This window comes from Ranitomeya variabilis, chromosome 2 (assembly GCF_051348905.1).
Source record: "Ranitomeya variabilis isolate aRanVar5 chromosome 2, aRanVar5.hap1, whole genome shotgun sequence".
NCBI lineage: Eukaryota > Metazoa > Chordata > Amphibia > Anura > Dendrobatidae > Ranitomeya > Ranitomeya variabilis.
Genome location: NC_135233.1, coordinates 594,721,764 through 594,744,127, shown reverse-complemented (window position 1 = coordinate 594,744,127; position 22,364 = coordinate 594,721,764). Strand labels below are relative to the sequence as shown.

The 22,364-nt window shown below is 46.9% G+C and overlaps 2 protein-coding genes across 7 annotated transcripts in view; one reads left to right on the top strand and one right to left on the bottom strand.

Moving 5' to 3' along the window:
• SLC22A31 (solute carrier family 22 member 31) overlaps positions 1-21,660 on the top strand; it is a 38,035-nt gene extending 16,375 nt beyond the window's left edge. The window contains exons 2-10 of one of the 3 annotated variants that reach the window (XR_013221660.1): positions 14,005-14,108; positions 15,103-15,257; positions 16,233-16,401; positions 16,695-16,840; positions 17,006-17,114; positions 18,028-18,236; positions 18,331-18,442; positions 20,070-20,212; positions 20,753-20,886. Coding sequence is in view for 1 of the 3 variants with exons in the window: in XM_077288435.1 (XP_077144550.1) it covers positions 14,005-14,108; positions 15,103-15,257; positions 16,233-16,401; positions 16,695-16,840; positions 17,006-17,114; positions 18,028-18,236; positions 18,331-18,442; positions 20,753-21,134 (1,386 nt within the window). In the remaining 2 variants the exon portion in view is untranslated. Of the gene's footprint in view, positions 1-14,004; positions 14,109-15,102; positions 15,258-16,232; positions 16,402-16,694; positions 16,841-17,005; positions 17,115-18,027; positions 18,237-18,330; positions 18,443-18,663; positions 18,838-20,069; positions 20,213-20,752 lie in introns of those variants that run through there. The other 2 variants (XR_013221661.1, XM_077288435.1) reach the window with 2 other exon arrangements.
• CDH15 (cadherin 15) overlaps positions 21,163-22,364 on the bottom strand; it is a 65,656-nt gene continuing 64,454 nt past the window's right edge. For 3 of the 4 annotated variants that reach the window (XM_077288429.1, XM_077288430.1, XM_077288427.1), the window contains exons 13-14: positions 21,965-22,129; positions 21,687-21,887 (exon numbers count right to left, since the gene is read on the bottom strand). In XM_077288429.1, coding sequence (XP_077144544.1) covers positions 21,687-21,887; positions 21,965-22,129 — 366 coding nt within the window. Of the gene's footprint in view, positions 21,888-21,964; positions 22,130-22,364 lie in introns of all 4 variants that reach the window. The other variant, XM_077288428.1, reaches the window with a different exon arrangement.

Genomic DNA, 22,364 nt, shown 5'->3' with positions numbered 1-22,364 from the left:
GCACAGAGCCCCCCCCCCCCCCCCAGCTATATAGAAGGTGTAATAATGAGGAGAGTCTGTGCTTCACGCTGTATAGAAGGTGTAGTAATGGGGGCATCTGTGCTCCACGCTATATAGATGTAATAATGTGGATCACAGAGCCCTCCCTGTATGGAAGGTGTAATAATGTTAGGGTCTGTGCTCCCCGCTGTATACAAGGTGTAATAATGGGGGATCTGTGCTCCACGCTTTATAGAAGGTGTAATAATGTGGAGCACAGAGCCCCCCGCTGCATAGCTGTAATAATGTGAGGCTCTGTGCTCCACGCTGTATACAAGATGTAATAATTGGGGCTCTGTGCTCCATGGTGTAATAATGGGGGGACTTTGTGCTCCATGCTCTATAGAAGGTGTAGTAATGGGGGGCTCTGCTCCTTGCTGTATAGAAGGTGTAATAATGGGGATCTGTACTCCACACTGTATATAAGGTGTAATAATGTGGAGCACAGAGCCCCCGCTGCATAGAAGGTGAAATGTTAGGCTCTTCGCTCCACGCTGTATACAAGGTGTAATAATGTGGGCACTGTGCTCCACACTGTATAGAAGGTGTAATAATAGGGGGTTCTGTGCTCCATGGTGTATACTAGGTGTAATAATGGGATCATAGAGCCCCCCTGTATAGAAGGTATAATAATGTGAGGCTCTGTGCTCCACGATGTATACAAGGTGTAATTATGGGGGTCTGTGCTCCATGCTGTATATAAGGTGTAATAGGGGGCTCTGTGCTCCATGCTGTATGGAAGGTGTAATAGAGGAGGGTCTGTGCTCCACGATTTATACAAGGTGTAATTATGTGGGATCTGTGCTCCGCTCTATGGAATTTGTAATATTGAGGGGATCTTTACTCCATGCTGTATAGAAGGTGTAAGAATTGGGGAATCTGTGCTCCACACTGTATGTAAGGTGTGAAAATAGGGGAGTCTGTGCTCCAAGTTTATGGTGTAATATTGGGGGTCTGTGCTCCACTATGTATAGAATGTGTAATGAGGGAAGGCTCTGTGCTCCTCGCTGTGTATAAAAGGTGTAATATTGAGGGGGGGATCTTTGCTCCACTCTGTATATAAGGTGGAGCACAGAGCCCCCCGCTGTATAGAAGGTGTAATGTTAGACTCTGTGCTCCACGCTGTATATAAGGTGTAATATTGAGGGAATCTGTGCTCCATGCTGTAATAGAAGGTGTAATAATGGGAGGGGGGCCTCTGTTCTCCACGCTGTATAGGTGTAATAATGGGAGGCTCTTTACTCCTCGCTGTATAGAAGGTGCCATATCGAGGGGATCTGTGCTCCATGCTGTACAGAAGGTGTAATGATGAGGGAATCTGTGCTCCACGCTGTATGCAAGGTGTAATAATGTAGAGCACAGAGCCCCCCCGCTGTATAGAAGATGTAATAATGGGGGGCTCTGTCCTCCGCGTTGTATAGAAGGTGCAATAATTGGGGACTCTGCTCCCCGCTGTATATAAGGTTTAATAATGGGGGGGCTCTTTGCTCCGCTGTATAGTATGTGTAATATTGAGGTGATCTGTGCTTTATGCTGTATAAAAGATGCTGTAATTGGGGGCTCTGTGCTCCACGGTGTAATGGGGGGGACCCTGTGCTCTGCTGTATAGAAGGAGTAATAATGTGGAGCACTGAGCCCCCTGCAGCATAGAAGGTGTAATAATTGAGGGCTTTGTGCTCCACGGTGTAATAATGGGGGTCTCTGTGCTTCACTCTGTATGGGTGTTAATAATGGGAGGCTCTGTGCTTCAGGCTGTATAGAAGGTGCAATATTGAGGGGATCTGTGCTCCACTTTGTATAAAATGTTAATGTAAGCACAGAGTCCCCCGCTGTATAGGTGTAATAATGAGGAGCACAGAGGCCCCCCCCCTGTAGAGGAGTGATAATAAGGAGGAGGCTTTGTCCTCCACGCTGTGTAGAAGGTGTAATAATGTGGAGCACAGCCTACGGTTGTATGCAAGGTGTAATAAAGGGAGGCTCTGTGCTCCACACTGTTTAGAAGGTGTAATATTGGGGACTCTGTGCTCCATTCTGAATAGAAGGTGTAATAATGGGAGGCTCTGTGCTTCGCTGTATAGAAGGTGAAATATTGAGGGGATTTGTGCTCCATGCTATATAGAAGATGTAATAATGTGGAGCAGAGCCTCCGCTGTATAAAAGATGTAATAATGTGGATCACAGAGCCCCCGGTTTATAAGGTGCAATTATGTTGGTCTGTGCTCCCCGCTGTATAGAAGGTGTAAAAATGGGGGATCTGTGCTCCATGCTGTATAGAAGGTGTAATAATGTGGAGCACAGAGCCCCCAGCTGTATAAAAGATGTAATAATTTGGGGCTCTGTGCTCCAAGGTGTAATAAAGGGCGGCTCTGTGCTCCAGTCTGTATATGTGTAATAATGGGAGGCTGTGTTCCACGCTGTACAGAAGGTGCAATACTGAGGGGATCTGTGCTCCACTCTGTATAGAAGGTGTAATAATTAGGAGGAATGTCTGTGCTCTGCTGTATAGGAGGTGTAATGTTGGGGTCTGTGCTCCTTGCTGTATACAAGGTGTAATGGGGGCTCTGTGCTCCACTCTGTATAGAAGGTGTATTAATGTGGAGAACAGAGCCCCCCGCTGTATACAAGGTGTAATAGGGAATCGGTGTTCCACGCTGTATAGAAGCTGTAATAATGGGCAATCTGTGCTCCACGCTGTATAGGTGTAATAATGTGGAGCACAGAGCCCCCTTGTATAGAAGGTGTAATAATGTTAGGCTCTGTGCTCCCTCCTGTATACAAGGTGTAATGGGGGCTCTGTGCTCCACGCTGTATAGAAGGTGTAATAATGGGGGATCTGTGCTCCGCTGTATAGAATGTGTAATAATCTGGAGCACAGAGCCCCCGCTGCATAGAAGGTGTAATAATGTGAGGCTCTGTGCTCCATGCTGTAAACAAGAAGTAGTAATTGGGGGCTCTGTGCTCCACTGTGTAATAATGGGGGGGACTCTGTGCTCCACGCTGTATAGGTGTAATAATGGGAGTCTCTGTGCTCTTCTCTATAGAAGGTGTAATAATGTGGAGCAGAGCCCCCTCTGTATAGAAGATACAATGTGGATCACAGAGTCCCCCCTGTATAGAAGGTGTAATAATGTTAGGGTCTGTACTCCCGGCTGTATACAAGCTGTAATAATGGGGGCTCTGTGCTCCACGCTATATAGGTGTAATAATGGGGATCTGTGCTCCACGCTGTATGTAAGGTGTGAAAATAGGGGGGTCTGTGCTCCACGCTTATATATGGTGTAATATTGCGGGGTCTCTGTGCTCCACTATGTATAGAATGTGTAATGAAAATAGGCTCTGTGCTCCACGCTGTATAAAAGGTGTAATAATGGGGGAAGGCTCTGTCCTGCTCAGTATATAAGGTGTAATAATGGGGGCTCTGTGCTACACGCTGTATATAAGGTATTAATGTGGAGCAGAGAACCTCCCCCCCCCCTGCTGTATAGAAGGTGTAATAATGTTACGCTCTGTGCTCCACACTGTATAGAAGGCGTAATAATGGGGTCTCTGTTCTTCATGCTGTATAGGTGTAATAGTGGGGGCTGTGTGCTCGACGATGTATGTTATATATATGATGTAATAATGTGGAGCACAGAGGCCCCCCCCGTTGTATAGAAGGTGCAATAATGTGAGGCTCTGTGCTCCAAGCTGTATACAAGATGTAATAATTGGAGGCTCTGTGCTTCACACTATATAGAAGGTGTAATAATTGGGGGCTCTGTGCTCCTCACTGTATAGAAGGTGTAATAATGTGGAGCACAGAGCCCCCCACTGTATAGAAGGTGTAATAATGTTAGGCTTTGTGCTCCACGATGTATACAAGGTGTAATAATGGGGGATCTGTGCTCCACGCTTTATTAAAAGTGTAATGTGTGCTCCGTGCGCCACACTGTATAGAAGGTGTAATAATGGGGTTTCTGTGCTACATGGTGTAAAGGTATAATAATGGGGGCTGTGTGCTCGATGTATATAAGATGTAGTAATGTGGAGCACAGAGCCCCCCCCCCCGTTGCATGGAAGGTGCAATAATGTGAGGCTCTGTGCTCCACGCTGTATAGAAGGTGTAATAATGGGGGCTCTCTGCTCCACGCAGTATAGAAGATGTAGTAATGTGGAGCACAGAGCCCCCGCTGTATAAAAGATGTAGTAATTGGGGGCTCTGTGCTCCACGGTGTAATAATGGGGGGCACTGTGCTCCACGCTCTATAAAAGGTGTAATAATGTAGAGCACAGAGCCCCCTGCTGTATAGAAGGTGTAATAATGGGAGGCTCTGTGCTCTACACTGTATAGAAGGTTTCCCCTTGATAAAGCTAAAGCACCCGCGCTAGCGAAACGCGCGTCGGGGGTCCCGTTGGACTGAATCCCACCCGGTACACGCCACCTCTGTATCCTGCCGGTAAGCGCCTGTTTGGTTGCCAGTATTCTTAGTGTGGGGGATGAATTTGTGTCTCCCAGGGCTCACCTTATGTTTATGGGCGGCTGCCTTCATATTACTAGTAGATAAGTTATATTTCTATTCAGGTGGTGGCTTATACTGGTGGGGACTCACTCTATCCTTACCATCCTTTTTATATTGCTATTATACTTGTATGTACTAACTTTTGTATGACTAAATAAATTATTTGTAGTATTTGCTTTCTCCGTTTTACTCCTTTTTTCCAGGACGTCCCTCCTGACAGCACCCTGGAGGACGTCCTCCTCCTCCTTGCTGGGACAGGAAACACACGAGAGTTCAAATATCCGGTACCTCCCACCGATCCTCAGTGTTTTTCCTGTCCCTGCACGGAGGGACACACGTAGAGAAGCAGCAATGCTTACCGAGCTCAGGGGGATCGGGCGGTTCTCCAATCCTTCCCCCTGTCAAGCGGCTCAGGGTCGAAACTCCCCAGAGGGGAGTCCCTCTACCCCAGAGGCCCGGAGTGGACGATACTCCGGGATTGAACCGCTCCTCCCGGCGGGGGGGCTCTCGGTTCAGGACGCAGCAACGATCCAGCCTCCATTCTGCAGAGTACGCAGTCCCGGAGAGGTTACAGCCGGCCGCTACTTCCGGGTTTAAGGTAGCCGCGTCACTTCCGGTATCACAGGAGCCGGCGGAACGTCACTTCCGGTGGCGTTCTTTTCAGCGGGGAGGCAGACGCTCCATACCGGAGTACACTGTATAGAGCGGTCGCTACGGTTTAGCATCCAGCACCTGCAGTGACCACGCTGTCTGCCGAGATCGGCTGCCAGAATCGACTATGGAAGAGAGAATCGACGAGGAAGGGGTAAGCCTGCCTGGAGCAGTACGTCCTAACCCCATAGCTTCCCCGTATATCCTAGCCTATTACTCCCTATCTTATATCATTTAGGATAAGGGAAACCCCGCTGCCTCCACTGTCAGTTAAAAGGTCCGGGAAGGCCACGATGAAGAGCGCCAGATGTCCTATATGCCATTCTAAGCTCCCAGAAGCCTATGGCAAAACCCTCTGTGCATCATGTACTTCCAAAGTCATGAAAGATGAGCAGACAACCCTGTTTTCCGAGATGAGATCCCTTATACGGGAAGAGGTGCAAACCTCTATAGCCAGCTTATCGCAGTCTCGGCCCGCCAGTCCCAGACTTGGTCATAAACGTCCCAGACGGGAGGAAACGCAGGGGGAGCCTGAGTATTCATCAGAGGAAGATTCTGAACTCTCAGGGATTCGCTCTCAGAGGAAGAAGGAGAAATAGTGGAGAATTCGGACCGAGCCAGAAAGTATCTCTTTCAATCTGACGAAACAGATGGACTTGTCCACGCTGTGAGGAATACGATGCAGATTGAAGATACTTCTAAACCACAGTCCAGACAGGACTTGATGTTCGGGGGTCTAGTGGCACGAAATCTGACTGTATTTCCCATAAGTGATCATATCAAGGCTATGGTCCTAGAGGAATGGAAGGAGGCCGAACGCCGTTTGGTGCTATCACGGGACTTTAAAAGTCGTCTACCGTTCGACTGAGGAAGTCAAGTTATGGGAGGAGGTCCCTAAGATTGACGTTCCGGTCGCGAAAGTTACTAAAAAAAACGCTATACCCTTCGAGGACTCCTCTAGCCTTCGTGACCCTATGGACAGGAAGGCTGACATCCTTCTTAAGAGGACTTGGGAATCTTCTGCAGCCCTGATCAGAACAAACATTGCAGCCACTTCAGTGGCCAGGTCGATGTACCTATGGATGGGGCAGTTGGAAGAGCAGTTATCCAATAAGACCCCTAGAGCAGATATACTAAATTCCCTTCCTTTAATGAAATCAGCAACAGCCTTTTTGTCGGACATGACAGCGGAATCTGTTAGATTCTCAGCTCGTAATAGTTCTTTATCCAATGCCGCTAGGCGAGCCGTGTGGTTGAGGTCATGGTCTGGTGATAACGCCTCTAAATCCAAACTCTGCTCTATTCCATTTTCGGGACAGAGAGTTTTTGGACCTGCTTTAGACTCCATACTTGAGTCAGCTAGTGATAAAAAGAAAGGATTCCCCGAGGACAAAAATAAACGTACTCAGTCCTTTCGGAGAGGCTTCTTCTTTCCCAGAAAACAGTTTGAACCTAAAAGCCAGGGTCGGTCCAGTAGAGGATCCTTCAGAGGTTCCCGTGGACAGTCTAACAGGAACAGAGGTTCCTTCTTTAACCCCTCATACAAGAATAAGTCACTATGACGCCACAGGCATCGGGGGGAGGCTCCGGAGGTTCGCAGCAAACTGGGCTCAGATTACCCAGAATCAGTGGGTTCTCAGCGTTGTCTCCAGGGGATACAATATAGAACTCTACGCTCCTCCCCCAGAAAGGTATATTGCACCAACTATTGTCACTGCAGATTCAGCCATCCTAAAAGACTTACAAAACATGCTCAGGACCGAGGTAATAATTCCGGTCCCTCACTCAGAGATAGGAACGGGTCACTACTCTTCCCTATTCACTATCTCACGGCCATCAGGCGACACTCGCACAATCATAAATCTAAAGCCGTTAAACACCTGGGTGAGATACAAAAGGTTCCGCATGGAATCTATCCGTTCAGCAATTCAGTTAATAAATCAAAATGCGGTCATGTGCACTATAGATCTAAAACAGGCTTATTATCAGGTTCCAATACATCCGTTGTCTCAAAACCTGCTGAGGTTCGCAGTAGCTCTGCCAACCCGGACCTGCCACTTCCAATTTCAGGGCCTCCCCTTCGGGCTGGCTTCTGCTCCTCGCATTTTTACAAAGCTTGTGTCAGAAATGGTTGCCTTTCTGAGGAGACAGGGCATCATAATAATCCCGTATCTGGACGATTTCCTCTTAGTGGCAGATTCAGTGGAAATTCTGGAAGATCAGAGATCGAACGATAGCAGTGATGGAACACCTAGGCTGGGTGATAAACCGACAGAAATCCGACCTTCTTCCAGATCAAAGAAAGACCTACCTAGGAGTGCTCCTGGACTCCAGTCGCAGAATATCCTGCTTACCGGAGGGCAAAAGAAGAATAATTCAGGCTCGAGTCAAGTACCTACTGGAGAATCGAGTTTCCATAAGGATGGCTATGAAGGTTCTTGGCCTAATGACGGCTTGCATCCCATGCGTCAGATGGGCACAGTCGCACTCAAGACGGCTACAACGACAGATCCTGTCGGTATGGGACCGCCGAAAGTCTTCACTAGAAGCTACATTGAGGCTGACCGGTCCAACACGGAGATCCCTCCTGTGGTGGACTCGCACAGAAAACCTAGAGGTGGGCGTGCTGTGGATCTCCTCTCCATACGTAGTTATCACTACAGATGCCAGCGCATGGGGCTGGGGAGCTCACTTACAAGGCAGAATCTTGCAGGGCAAGTGGCCAGAAAACATAAGGAACAGGTCATCCAACTTCAAAGAACTGTATGCTGTATGGCAAGCGTTAAAACACAATCAGCCTGTCCTCCTAAACTGTCACGTAAGAATTTTCTCCGACAACGTAGACAGTCTCATTTCTGAATCATCAAGGAGGACCAAGATTTCAGCCTCTGCAGGATTTAGCAGAAGAGATCTTCAGCTGGGCCGAGGACACTATTCTATCCATAACAGCTATCCACCTAGAAGGCTCTCAGAATATAATAGCAGATTACTTAAGCAGAAAAAAACTGTGTCCAACAGAGTGGGAACTGGACCAGAACATTTTTCAGCAACTATGCTTACGCTGGGGAACTCCCAGCATCGACCTTTTCGCAAGCAGAAGGAACTCAAAGACTCCAAGATTCTTCTCCCTGAACCCATTGGATCTTCCAGAAGGGGTAGACGCCCTGAGTCAGGAATGGAACCATCCCCTCTCATATGCATTCCCACCACTGGCATTAATTCCAGCTGTTCTTCGGAAGATCAGGGAGGATCAAGCTACAATCATCCTGGTAGTCCCGTATTGGCCAAGGAGAAGCTGGTTTCCCGTGCTGGGAACCTTAGCAATCGACAACCCAGTCATATTGCCGGTCAGCGGGAGAGTCATCCACCAAGGTCCAGTGTATCACCCAGATCCAAGCAGACTTTGTCTCTCAGCCTGGATCCTGAAAGGGTCATCCTGAAGTCAAAAGGCCTGTCAGACCAGGTTATATCTACTATACAAAGCAGTAGAAAGCCTGTTACATCAGCCATTTATCAGAAGATTTGGAAACGTTTTTGTTCAGAAAGTGGCAGGTCCGACGACGTATCAAGCTCTCCGAATATTCCTAATATCTTGGACTTTCTACAGAAAGGGTTTAACATGGGTCTTCGACCTAGCACATTAAAAGTTCAGGTGTCAGCGCTAAGTTCTTATCTAGACTACCCTTTAGCATCCCACCCATGGATAATACGTTTTATTCGGGCCACCCAGAGAATGCGTCCCACCATTCGGCACTTGTCCCCTTCTTGGGACCTTAACCTTGTCCTTAGAGCACTATGTAAAGGCATTTACACCCCGGCCGATGATATGCCTATAGATATTCGCACTCGGAAAATGGCCTTCTTAGTCGCTATCACCACAGCTAAAAGGATTGGGGAGATTCAGGCGCTATGTATCAGGGATCCCTACCTACAGATTAGGGAGGATAGCCTAATCCTGAAATTAGATCCAGCCTTTTTACCAAAAGTAGCTTCCACCAAAAATAGGAACCAAGAAATAATTCTCCCTTCTTTTTGTCATAACCCTTCCAATGAGAAAGAAAAGGCTCTCCACTCTCTTGATGTCAGGCAAGGAGTGTTAGATTATTTACAAGCCACAGAATCTTGGCGTATAGATCCTAACCTTTTTATTTTGTTTGGGGGAAAAAATAGGGGTAAGAAGGCCTCTAGGGCCTCTATTGCCCGTTGGATCACTACAGTAATCTCTCACGCTTATCAGTCCGAGGGTTTGTCCCCTCCTCCAGGTTTAAAAGCCCATTCTACTCGTGGGGTGTCTGCCTCATGGGCAGAGCGTGCGGGAGCTACCGTAGAACAGATTTGTAAGGCCGCCACATGGGCCAGAACCGACACTTTTTGCAAACATTATAAGCTTGATGTTATGTCTAATCAGCACACGGCTTTTGGGAGGAAAGTCCTCCAAGCGGTAGTCCCACCCTAAGGAGATGCTCTGGTACTCTCCAGGGTGCTGTCAGGAGGGACGTCCTGGAAAATAGGTATTAGTCCTACCGGTAATTATGTTTCCAGGAGTCCATACTGACAGCACCGGTAGTTCCCCCCCCATATACGTTATAGAATGCATATATATTCAGTCTTATGTTTATATACTGTTGTATGGAGTTTCAAATATTAAAAAAAATTTATTTGCATCATTCCATGAGTTGGTCCTTGTTACAACACTGAGGATCGGTGGGAGGTACCGGATATTTGAACTCTCGTGTGTTTCCTGTCCCAGCAAGGAGGAGGAGGACGTCCTCCAGGGTGCTGTCAGTATGGACTCCTGGAAACATAATTACCGGTAGGACTAATACCTATTTTTTCTACTGTATAGAAGGTGTAATATTGGGGACTCTGTGCTCCTCGCTGTACAGAAGGTGTAATAATGGGAGGCTCTGTGCTCCACACTGTATATGGATCGCCCCCAGGCGCAGGGCAGTGGGGTACTCGGTACCGGGTCCCTCTGTCTCAGTTCTGGGGATGTCACGGTGGCCCGACCCGGTCCGTGGCCCTGCTAAGGGGCGCCCAATCAAAGGTGTAGTTTGTCAAGTGTTCGTGACGCCACCTGTGGTGTTCAGTCAGGGTGACCGGCGCTGCTAGGGGTCCGCTGGGGTGATGGAATGGCAGCTAGATGTTATACCTTCCCACAGGTGAAGTATGTCCCCAGGGCTTCCCTTGATGAGTAGGTGGTAATGGTGGATGTTGTAAGGCGCGATGAATAACGAGGACACACAGGTTGCAGTCTCTTTACCTTTTACTGAAGACTTCAACGTCCACAGTCCAGAGCACTGTTCACAGGGCAGGCTAAGTCCGGCCAGTCCGAAGGCACATCCAGAGTTCCCTTTGGAAATCAGTAGCCTTCCTACTAGCGCCTGTGTGTTGTAGTACCGCCCTGCTGAGCACCACAGGATAGTCCTCACAACTCTCGTGTATATTTCTGATGTTCTCTCTCTGTCTCCAGATGGTATGGCTAGGACGACCCTTATGACGGGGTAGGCCTGGAGCTATTTTATAGGGACCCTAGAGACGCCCCTCTCCCACAATTTGTCTCCGTTGTCTTCATTAGGTATTAAGGTCGGGCAGCCAACTTGGAATTGAACTGTCCTGTCGTTTTTCAAAGTAATGCGTAGAGCCAATTACTTCCTCCGGTTTCCGGCCACCGGCTACGCGCCTCAGAAGGATGTTGCCGATCTTAAGGCAGGAGTCCTCCTGGTGTTATCTCCTTGTGCTATGATCTCGTTTCTCACTTCTCCACAATATACTTCGCTTCTTGTCCTTTCTTAGGATGCTGCCGCAATGAGGTGCAGGCGCAGCTCCGTAACATTCTATCTCTTTGCTATATCTCTGTCAGGACCCACCCCTGACAGGGACCTCTGTCTACAGCTCCGATGTTCCTCCTTCTCTCTGTCCACCTGACAGGTCTTCTCTGGGTCAAACCCAGGTAGCTTTCTCACTAACTTCCTATCCAACCCCCAGTTTTACCCGAGTGTGAGTAGCCGCCTAATAGAACCTTTTGCTCCCCTTGGTGGCCGGAGTGTGAAGTGTAGTGTGACTGATACCTGGTCAGGTGAACTCCTTTAGTACCATCAGACGTACCATCACTCCCCCTGGTGGAAGAGCGACAATACTGCAACGACCAGGACTCTGGGGCGCTGCATATATAAGGTTTAATAATGGTGGGGGCTTTGTGCTACACGCTGTATAGAGGGTGTAATAATGGGGGCTCTGTGTTGCACACTGTATATAAGGTGTAATAATGTGGAGCACAGAGCACCCTGCTGTATAGAAGGTGTAATAATGGAGGGGCTCTGTGCTCCACTGTGTAATAATGGGGGGGCTCTGCTCCACGCTGTATAAAAGGTGTAATAATGTAGAGCACAGAGCCCCCCGCTGTTTAGAATGTGTAATATTGAGGTGAGCTGTGCTCCACGCTGTATAGAAGGTGTAATAATGTGGAGCACAGAGCCCCTGCTGCATAGAAGGTGTAATGTGAGGCTCTGTGCTCCATGCTTTATACAAAATGTAGTAATTGGGGGCTCTGAGCTCCACGGTGTAATAATGGGTGGCTCTGTGCTCCTCACTGTATAGAATGTGTAATAATGTGGAGCACAGAGCCTCCCACTGTATAGAAGTAATAATGTGGAGCACAGAGCCCCCCCCTGTATATAAGGTGTAATAATGTGGAGCACAGAACCCCCCTGCTGCATGGAAGGTGAAATAATGTTAGGCTCTGTGCTCCACGCTGTATACAAGGTGTAATAATCGGGGATGTGTGCTCCACGCTATATACAAGGTGTAATAATGTGGGGGGCTCTGTGCGCCACGTTGTATAGAAAGTGTAATAATGGGGGGGTATCTGGGCTCCACACTGTATATAAGGTGTAATAATGTGGAGCACAGATCCTCCCTCTGTGCTCCACATCATTACACCTTCTATACAGAGTCCCCCGCTGCATAGAAGATGAAATTATGTTAGGCTCTGCTCCACTCTGTATACAAGGTGTAATAATGGGGGTGGCTCTGTGCTCCACGCTGTATAGAAGGTGTATTAATGGGTGTCTCTGTGCTCCTCTCTGTATAGAAGGTGTAATATTGAGGGCATCTGTACTTCATGCTGTATATAAGGTGTAATAATGTGGAGCACAGAGCCTCCCCCCCCACTGTATACAAGGTGTAATAATGGGAAGCTGTGTGCTCCACGCTGTATATAAGGTTTAATAATGGTGGGGGCTCTGTGCTACACGCTGTATGGAAGGAGTGATAATGGGGCGTCTTTGCTCCACTCTTGTATAGGAGGTGTAATAATGGGGGCTCTGTGCTCTACGTTGCATTTAAGGTATAAAAATGGGGGACTCTGTGCTCCACACTGTATAGAAGGTGTAGTAATATGGCGCACAGTCCTCCGCTGTATAGAAGGTTTATTAATGGGGGAGGTCCTGTGCTCCATGCTGTATAGAAGGTTTAATAATGGGAAGCTCTGTGCCCCACGCTGTATAGAAGGTGTAATAATGGGAGGACTCTGTGCTCCACGCTGTGTAGAAGGTATAATATTGAGGGGATCTGTGCTCCACGCTGTACAGATGGTGTAATAATGGGGGCTCTGTGCCCTCCGCTGTATAGAAGATGTAGTAATGTGGAGCACAGAGCCTCCCGCTGTATAGAAGGTATAATGTTAGGCTCTGTGCACCACGCTGTATAAAAGGTGTAATAATGGGGGCTCTGTGCTCCACGCTGTATACAAAGTGTAATAATGGGGGCTCTGCTCCATGCTGAGAAAGTGTAATAATGGGGGGCTGTGTGATCCACACGGTATATAAGGTGTAATGGGGGGGCTCTGTGCTCCACGCTGTATAGAAGGTGCAATAATGGGGGCTCTGTGCTCCACGCTGTATAGAATGTGTAATAATTGGAACTCTTTGCTCTGCGATGTATGAGCTTTAATAATCGGGGTCTCCAGCTATCGGAATTCTTTAATTCCTCCAGTTTTCTTCCCTTCATGTTCACCTTATTATTTTTACTTCTCTGCTTTCCTGAGAGCACAGATCCCCAGGGCGATGAGGTGTGGACATACCAGCCACGTGTTTTGTGGCACTGTGACATGTCCTGCTGCCTGCGGGAACATCGGGGCCGTCTGCAAACACAGAATGAGACTTGTAATCCTGGAGGGCACCCATGGGTGCCAGCCACCCGGAGGCATTTCTAATTGCACCCCTTCCCCCTATGAACATGCTGCGTCTTCCGGGTTGGGATATATGGAAAAGCTTTGTCTTTGTGACCACAATCCCTTTAAGATTCCGGAGCCCTTCATGGAGGATTTTGTTGTGCTGTGCGTCCCTCTGTATCACTCATGACCGGCTTAGATACATCGGCTCTGATGCATACTATTCTTGGAAATTACCTTTTACAAAGCACTAGACATGCAACAGGAATGCGGCTAAATGCCAAGAACGGCTGAGATGGACGTCAGATCCCAGCGGGGCATCATTCCTGTCAGAAAATCAATGGAAGGACACGACAGGGAGCCATGATGGTTGACGGGAAGCTAGTGAATAAGACCATTCTGATACTTTTAATTTCTCAGATTAAGGATTAATATTGGGCATGTGCCCACTGGCGGCGATAATGGCCCAAAGTAACTTGTCGTAAGCACTCACGGATCTGACTGACCAACCGCAGTGATAACAATAGCTGTCATGCACATATATATGTCCTCATGTATGAGGTGGGCACTACGATAAGGGTGTAAAGTGTCCCTTTATGGTAGGACCTGACGGTTCACAGCATTTTGTCCTTCTCTTATCAGTGGGACCTTGTCTGTGAGAACGGATGGAAGGTGCCGCTGGAGCAGATCTGTTACCTGATTGGCTGGTTGTGGGGCTTCATCATTTTCGGATTTGTCTGTGACAGGTAAGAGATGAAACGAATGACACAGCTATCGCTATCTGGACTGATTGGGGGGAATTCGCCCCATAACTATAGCATCGGCCCACACAGCATGGAAATGACTTACCTGACCCAACTCGTTGAGTTGGACATAGACTTATAGGGAAGCTGCCTCCATGGCAGTTGAGAGCTAGATTACTCTGCTAATTTGCGTGCCTTTTTCCCAGGGAGCATTGCCTGTCCCATGTCTCACTAGCGATCTCCATAAATCGGATTAGTACCGCACCCCAAACATCCATAAAGTACACAGAAAATGGAGAATTGCTTAAATAGCAGCCCCCTAATGTGGTGCAGCAAGCATGGCCCCCAGGACCAAAGCCATTAGACTTCACTGGGTTTGATTCCGGGCATTGGGAACCCCACTGGGTTTATGGTACACCTCATTACCACTACTTTTTCTTATTTAGCACGCACCCCTATTAGAGGCCTTCTGGCAAGCATGAGGAATTTTTAAGTTCCCAGTCGAAAGTCCTACCAATATTATACTGGGTAACCTTCACTAGGTTTTTTTTTTTTTTTGTCACTGTGTATTTTCATTTAGGACTTTCCAGATGTGGTTCCCTTCTGATCAGTCTAGGGGGGCAGAGTGTGTGGCCATTCGATTCTGCTCCCCCCTGGCTTTCCTCCCTGAGCCGACAGCCGATTGCTCCTAGTTCTCACTTGGGTGGCAGCTCAGGCAGATGCCGGCTCTGAGGCACGGGGAATGGTTCAGGCAAGGTTATGCATCCTAATGCATTTTTTTCATTGTGGCGCAGTTAGTCACTTTTTTTAGCGCACTCAGGTGTAAAGAAGGATCTCTGGCTTTCAATATATAAACAGGACAGCAGAGGGAATAGAAATGTCCCTGCCATCTCCCTGCTCCCCACCAGCAGGGTACAGGCGGTTTATACATTTAGCAAAGCATCAAAGTGCATAATTGTGTTCTACTTTTATCATTCACTGCATATGTCTATTTCAGGTTTGGACGACGGAACGCTTTTATCAGTGCCCTGGTGATGGCGCTGCCCCTCGGGGTGGCCTTGTGCTTCAGTCCTGGGTATCTCAGCTTCCTGGCGATCAGAATAGTATTTGGTGCGGCTCTGGCAGGAATCCTCCTGTCTTTCTACATAACAAGTGAGTGCAGTATGTGGGCCGCTCGGCGCCTGACGTCCAGCACCCGCTTGTCTTGGTGTTTCTGCCCCTCCTCGCCTTGTCTCATGTTATTTGCTTTGGGAGGTTTCTGTGTTTGCAATAACTTTGTGACCGAAATGTGAAGTGGAAGGAGGGTGAGGGGGACGGCGTCTGCACCGAGGACACGTTACATTGCAACAAATCATAGCAGTGGACAACATTGGATAAATGCACACAGTGCAGATTTTCTACGCAGAGAAAAAACGTAATTTTTAGCTTGAGATCTAAAAAATAAAAAAAACCTTCATCTACACGTCCTCTATACATAAATTGACTGCACCGTGTCCATTCTTTGTGCAGAATTAAGTGCAAACTTCACCCTTGCAATGTGTAAAATTTTGCCGAAACACATACTCAGATAAGCAGCACGGCTTCTTCTATGACACTTATCCACTGTTTTCTGTGGAATTCAGGTGTAATGTGTAACTATTCAGGTTTTCCGGAGTGAAGCTATGTTTTAACCAGGCCAAGAATTTTAGCGACATCCTATAAAATCTGCCACTGGGAGACTATTAGCGAATTTCAGCCTGTAAATAGCAATTACTGGAGTCGCTGAGCCTGCGGCTCGTGTCTGCGCACGGATATTTGCTGTGTAAATAAGAGCAGAACTTGTTGATTCGGGTAAAAGCGGCCAAATCTGAAGGCAGGCACATTGCACAAAATCAGTCATTGTGTTGTCATGTAGGGTCAGTCGCGGTTTAATAACCATGGGGTTGTAAGAATCGATAATCGCCCTATTAGTCACCTGTAGGTAGATGTTTAACCGTCCTTTTGTTTTCTGCTTTCTCATTATTCTGCTTTCCTGGATGTGGCAGACTCCTAGGTGAGCATCATTGGTGACTTCTTCGTGCACGTTCTCTCCTCTACCTGCTCTGACGGTTATTCTCCATAAAATGAAACTCTTTCTTGACTCCTCAGGGTTAGAGCTTTGTCCTCCTGGTCTCCGACTCATGATTACAATGATTGGAGGATTTTTCTGGTTGGGAGGTAAACTGCTGCTGCCAGGGATGGCCGTGCTATGCTCCGACTGGAAGATCTTACAAGGGGCAATAATGGGATCATTACTGTTACTATTCGGATATTGGTGGTAAGTGATTCCTGTAGTGGGCTGGAGTCACGTCACATTTGGGTCTGCTAAGTCAGGACTCCCATTTGAAGCCTTAAAAATGGTATTGGAACCGCCACCGAGGAACCATTAACTAAAATGAGACAATGGCTTTGTGGACACTTCTGGACTGGAGGGCAGAAAAGTGACTTGACCTGCCTATTAGTAGTGAATGGTTCTATTTGGGGGTTCCGTCCAAATTCCATTTTTCAGGGATTTAGTATCGCTATCAGTCCATCATTTCCCGCTTTGCTCACGTCTCCCCTTGTATTTAGCTGCCGGTTACTCTTCCCTGAATCACCCCGCTGGCTTCTGGCAACACAGCAGTTAAATCGATGCAAAACCGAACTCTGCGTCTTCTCCAGGGGGAATGGGATTGACACAGGAGAGGATTTTGCCAGCCGGGACACTCTATTTTCAGGTGAGCAGCTCAAACACAATTTGGCATTTAATAAGATCCAGAAATGTAATGAATAAATATCTGAGATGACAATTCGCCCTTAGACCTGCTGCAAATGGAATGGAATGTATAGCAATTATTAATGCTTCTCCGCTAAGTGCGTCCTTGACCTCCTCTCCCTTACAGAAATAGACTCGCTTTGGGAGGGTTTTCCTCGCCCTCGGTATTACAGCTTCTGCAGTCTGTTCGGGACCCGTCTTATTTGGCGGAACGCGTTGATCCTTGGGTTTACTACGTAAGTCTCTTCCCTAGTCCTAGCGATCCACCGTTTTCTTTTCTGTACAATGAATGTAAAGTGAGAGGTCGACCAGATCTATAAGTTCATAACTATAGGAACCTCGCTACTGGATGTCCACACCCTATAAAGTGGCGAGATTGGTATTCAGTTTTCCTTCTCACTTTCCAATCTTAAATTATGGCTGTACTTTGAGGGAGATTCATCAAAATTAGTATAAAAAATTTGAAAAATATTTAGAATTGAGAGTCCTTGGTGGTTGATACCTTTTTAATGGCTACCTGAAAAGATGGTAATAAATTGCAAGCTTTCAAGACTGAGGTCCCTTCATCAGTAGTCATAGTAGTCTCGAAAGCTTGCAATTTACCATCTTTTCAGTTAGCCATTAAAAAGGTATCAACCACCGAGGACACTCAATTCTAAATATTTTTCTATCTACTGGCTAACACTGTACCAAGATATACAACTTTTCTATATCTAAAAAATTAGTATTGCCCTTTGGGTACACTCACTACTGTACTTTGCATCACTTCATGGCGTCCTCAGGAGAGGAAACCATCAAGGGTTGTTCAGAAAAGTTTGGTACTTGCCGAGGAGCCATAAGCCTTCATCCTACAAATTATTACGATACGACCAGTTATGGATAAATCTGTTTTCTCACATCCGACATTCACAATCTGAGTATGGTCTATATATGTGGCCCAGTCTTCTGATCGAAACTCAACAGTCTCATAGGCGTACGAGTTCGGGGTCCAGAGACGTAAGGCTAGTCTGGACTTCAGTCCATACTTGGACCGTGAAAGTTGGATGCAGCCAGCCCAAGTTGTAGAACCTTTCTCTGCCTGGACATTTGCACAATTGCTGTACGAGTCTAGGTTTTTATCCCAATATTCATGATCTTCCCCTCACACAGGTTCATCGGCTGTGGCATCACACCGTGCTTTGCTCGGAACCTCATGGCTCTCGGTGGCTCTTTTCCTTATTTTCTCCAAGCTGGTAGCGAACTCCTTGCCTGTATTTTCCTCTGCATCACGGTGAACCACTGGGGCCGTCGTGCGGTCCTCCTACTGTGCACCATCCTGACCGGGTTCTGCTCTCTGCTGCTCCTGGCCCTGACACCGTGTAAGACCCCCACACATGCCGCTGGTCCTACAGTAGATCCTACTCCCTAGACTTTCAGTAATAACGGCCCCCTCTCCCTTTGTCTCCAATCCAGACCTCTTTACAGCAATATCCATAGCCATATCCGTGCTGGGGTCCCTCTCTGCTCATGCGGTAGTCATGCTGAGTGTCTTCTACGCCAGTGAGGTGTTGCCAACAGTAATCAGGTAAGAACAACAATCGCTTAGTTCAGGCCAGAAATTTGCTCTCAAATTCTGACACAAGTTGGACCATCTTGCTTTTTCAGCTTAGCCAAGCACCTTTCAGAAAAATTATGATCTCTCATCAGAAAAGGCGCAAAAAGTGTCTAAAACATATCGTAAATATGATGCAAATCACAAAAGACAGTTTCTGGCATACACATCTATTTCCCCATTGTGGTTTGCAGGTGCCTTATGCTATGGTGGGGAAAGCTCCTGGCGCACAAACTAGGCATATAGCGAAAGGCTCCATTAGCCTGTTGGCCTCCTGCACGCTGGCAGATGTCAGTGCACCGCAAAGAACAGAAGAAAAAAAAAAAAGGAATGGAATTGTGTATTGGATCCCACGATTGCACACCATGGTACAGTTGGTCAAAAGTTTACATACCTGGTAGAATTTTTTTTGGCCTTTTTGTTTTTTTTAGAGAATATGAATAACACCAAAACTTTTTCTCCACTCACGGTTAGTGGTTGGGTGAAGCCATTTGTTGTCAAACTACTGTGTTTTCTCTTTTTAAATCCTAATGACAACCCAAATTAATACCGTAATTTCCCCCGGGATCAATAAAGTGTATCGTATCATAAAACATCCAAATGACCCTGATCAAAAGTTCACATACCCCATTTCTTTATACCATGTTTCCCCCTCTAAGATCAATGACAGCTTGAAGTCTTTTGTGGTAGTTGTGGATGAGGTTCTTTATTTTCTCAGATGGTAAAGCAGCCCACTCTTCTTGGCAAAAAGCCTCCAGTTCCTGTAAATTCCTGGGCTGTTTAGCATGAACTGCGCGTTTGAGATCTCCCCAGAGTGGCTCAATGATATTGAGGTCAGGAGACTGAGATGGCCACTCCAGAACCTTCACTGTGTTCTGAAGTAGTCAATGATAGGTCGACTTGGCCTTGTTTTTTGGATCGTTGTCACTTTAAAATGTCCTAGTACATCCCATGCGCAGTTTCCAGGCTGATGATTGAAAATTTGCCTCCAGTATTTGCTGATAACATGCTGCAGTCATCTTTCCTTCAACTTTGACCAAGTTTCCTGTGCCTTTGTAGCTCACACATACCCAAAACATCCACAATCCACCTCTGTGCTTTACAGTAGGAATGGTGTTTTTTCATCACAGGCCTTGTTGACCTCTCTCCAAATGTAATGTTTATGGTTGTGGCCAAAAAGTTCAATTTTGGTCTCATCACTCCAAATGACCTTGTTCCAGAAGTTTTGAGGCTTGTCTTTGCTGTTTTGTATATTGTAGGAGAGATACAGTAATGGCTTTCTTCTGGCACTCGACCATGCTGCCCATTTTTCTTCAAGTGCCTCCTTATTGTGCATCTTGAAACAGCCACACCGCTACTTGGAGACCTGTATTTCAGCTAATGTTACTTGTGGGGTTTTTTTTTTTTACATCCTGGACAATTTTCCTGGCAGTTGTGGATGACATTTTTGTTGGTCTACCTGACCGTGGTTTTGTTTTTAGAGCCCCTGATTATCCATTTTTTAATCAGTTTGAACGCTGCTGACTGGCATTATCAATTCCTTGGATATATTTTTGTATCCCTTTCCTGTTTTATACAATTAAACTACATTTTCCCATAGATCCGTTGACAATTCTCTTGCTTGCCCCATGACTCACAATCCAGAAACATCAGTGGATGGATGAAAGATGCAAGAGTCTGTCTGGATCCCAGAAAATCACTCAGCTTTTATGCACACACTGACTACAAGCAAACGGGTCACAGGTGAGGATGTTACCTTTATTAGCCATTCAAACCCATTTGTGTCAACTTCTGTGCATGTTATTAGGCCAAAATCACCGGGGTATGTGAACTTTTGATCAGGGTCATTTGGATGTTTTAGGTTGTCATAATGATTTCAAGAGAGATCACACAGTAGTTTAACAATAAATGGCTTCACCCAACCACTAACCATGAGTGGAGAATAAGTTTTGGTGTTATCATTCATATTCTCTGGAAAAAAGGTCAAGAAAGCAAAAATTCTGCCGGGGTATGTAAACTTTTGAGCACAACTGTATTACAAGTATCTTCAATATGGGACCCTATGGGTGACAATTGCTGTTGCATGGTCTTTGATGCCTCTGTTGAACGCATATGTCAGGATCTTTTCCTGGCTTATATGTCCATCAGAGGCCATTGATATGAACATTGCATAAACATGCTATACCTTCTCAGTACTACCTCCTATGGCCAGGAGCTTACAGCCCTTAAGGTGTGTGTATTTCATCAATGTAATATTAATTATGTTTTCCATCTTACCTCTAGGGGTTCTGGCCTGGGCGTTATTCTGGGGCTCAGTATGTTGGGTCGAGCTTCTCTTCCAATCATCATCCTTCAGCAGAGATCTGGTTACTTCCTGCACCATGTTGTCTTATCCTCCTTCTGCATCTTATCAGTCCTGAGTCTTCTTCTACTGCCAGAAACTAAAAGGAAAGGTCTCCCGGACACGCTGAGACATGGAGAAGGCCTGCGCCGTCCTCCACTCCTCTTACAAGCCACTCAGGACGCAGTGCCGCTGCTTTCCCATGGCAAGCCCCGTGCCGACTACAACCCAGATAACTATGCCCGGCTGGCAAGTGCTACAAAGAAAATGATTAGAACGAAGTCTAAAAATGTGCATGATAATAAAGCTCTGACCAATGATTAAAAGCCAGGAATCGTTCCTTCTCACAAACTATTGCCACAAAGTGATTTTTATTACATGTATAAAATGTGGAATTATCAGGAAGTTTCCCAAAATGTAAAACCACCAACCCGTTTCCATCGAGGTGTAATGACGTCCGTCCAAGCAGCACTTCTGCTCTTCCTGCCAGGGACCCTCCATTATGTATTAGTCCTCAGCATTAATAAAAGGGTCTCTCGTTTATCGGCCCCCTGATCCAAACTTTCTGCTGCAGAGAGAAGCCTAGAAACTTTGCAATCGGCCACGTCTTCTCTCCACATCACCCTACCCCTCCTGGTCCCGCTCGCTTGCCGCTCCATAAATAAGTAAACCGTTCTGTTTTAAATTTACACGTGGACCATGGAGACCTACAGTGTCTCAAAAATGGCACATTTCCAAACCATCAATATATACATTGGGATTGCTGTGGAAAATCTTCACTGAAGCTTCTACTTTCTGATCTCCAGACTGGTGTAATGGCTCCAGCATAAGACAGAGGATTTATAGTCTCTTCATGGAGAGCCGCCGTCATCATAGTCACTGCTTACCATACATGTCTGCCAGCCGGCGGAAGCGTGGACCCCACTCCTGCAAGTGGTCATAATCTTGGTCACTGTCATCGTCGCTAGATAAGATGGAGCTCAGGGTCCCGGCCACTGACCCCTCTCCTTCGTAATCGTAAATGAGTACGGTGTCATATGGGGGAACACTGGGGTCCGAATCTGCCGTCTGCAGTCCCTAGCGATGAAGAACAGTGGTTACAGCGGAATCAGAAGGCACCAGAAGGATGCAAACGATAAAACCCAGCAACTCACATCTTGTATAAAGTCTGCAATCTCAGAAGGTCGGTCAGAGGGTCTCCGGGGATAGCGGGGAAGTGTCTGACTGTATGGAGCATCTCTGCGGATTGGAGGCTTGAAGCGGGGTGATGGTGGCACTGCCATGGCGGGGTTCCTGAGATGGGTCATGTCATAGGCATCCTGTGTGATATCAGTATTGTTAGTGTAACCGGCCTTTTCTGCAGTAAAACTGCAAAAAAAATAGTCTTCCCCAAATAAAGTATACATCAAGCACATAGGCAGGTGGAGGACGGAAAAATCGCACCTTCTGTTTCTGCAGAACGGAGACAGCAATTAAAAGAAACCTGCTTGCAGATGCATGGTTGGGGCAGCGTGTCACATCGGCCGCTAGGGTGACGAGGCCTGACCCCAGTAG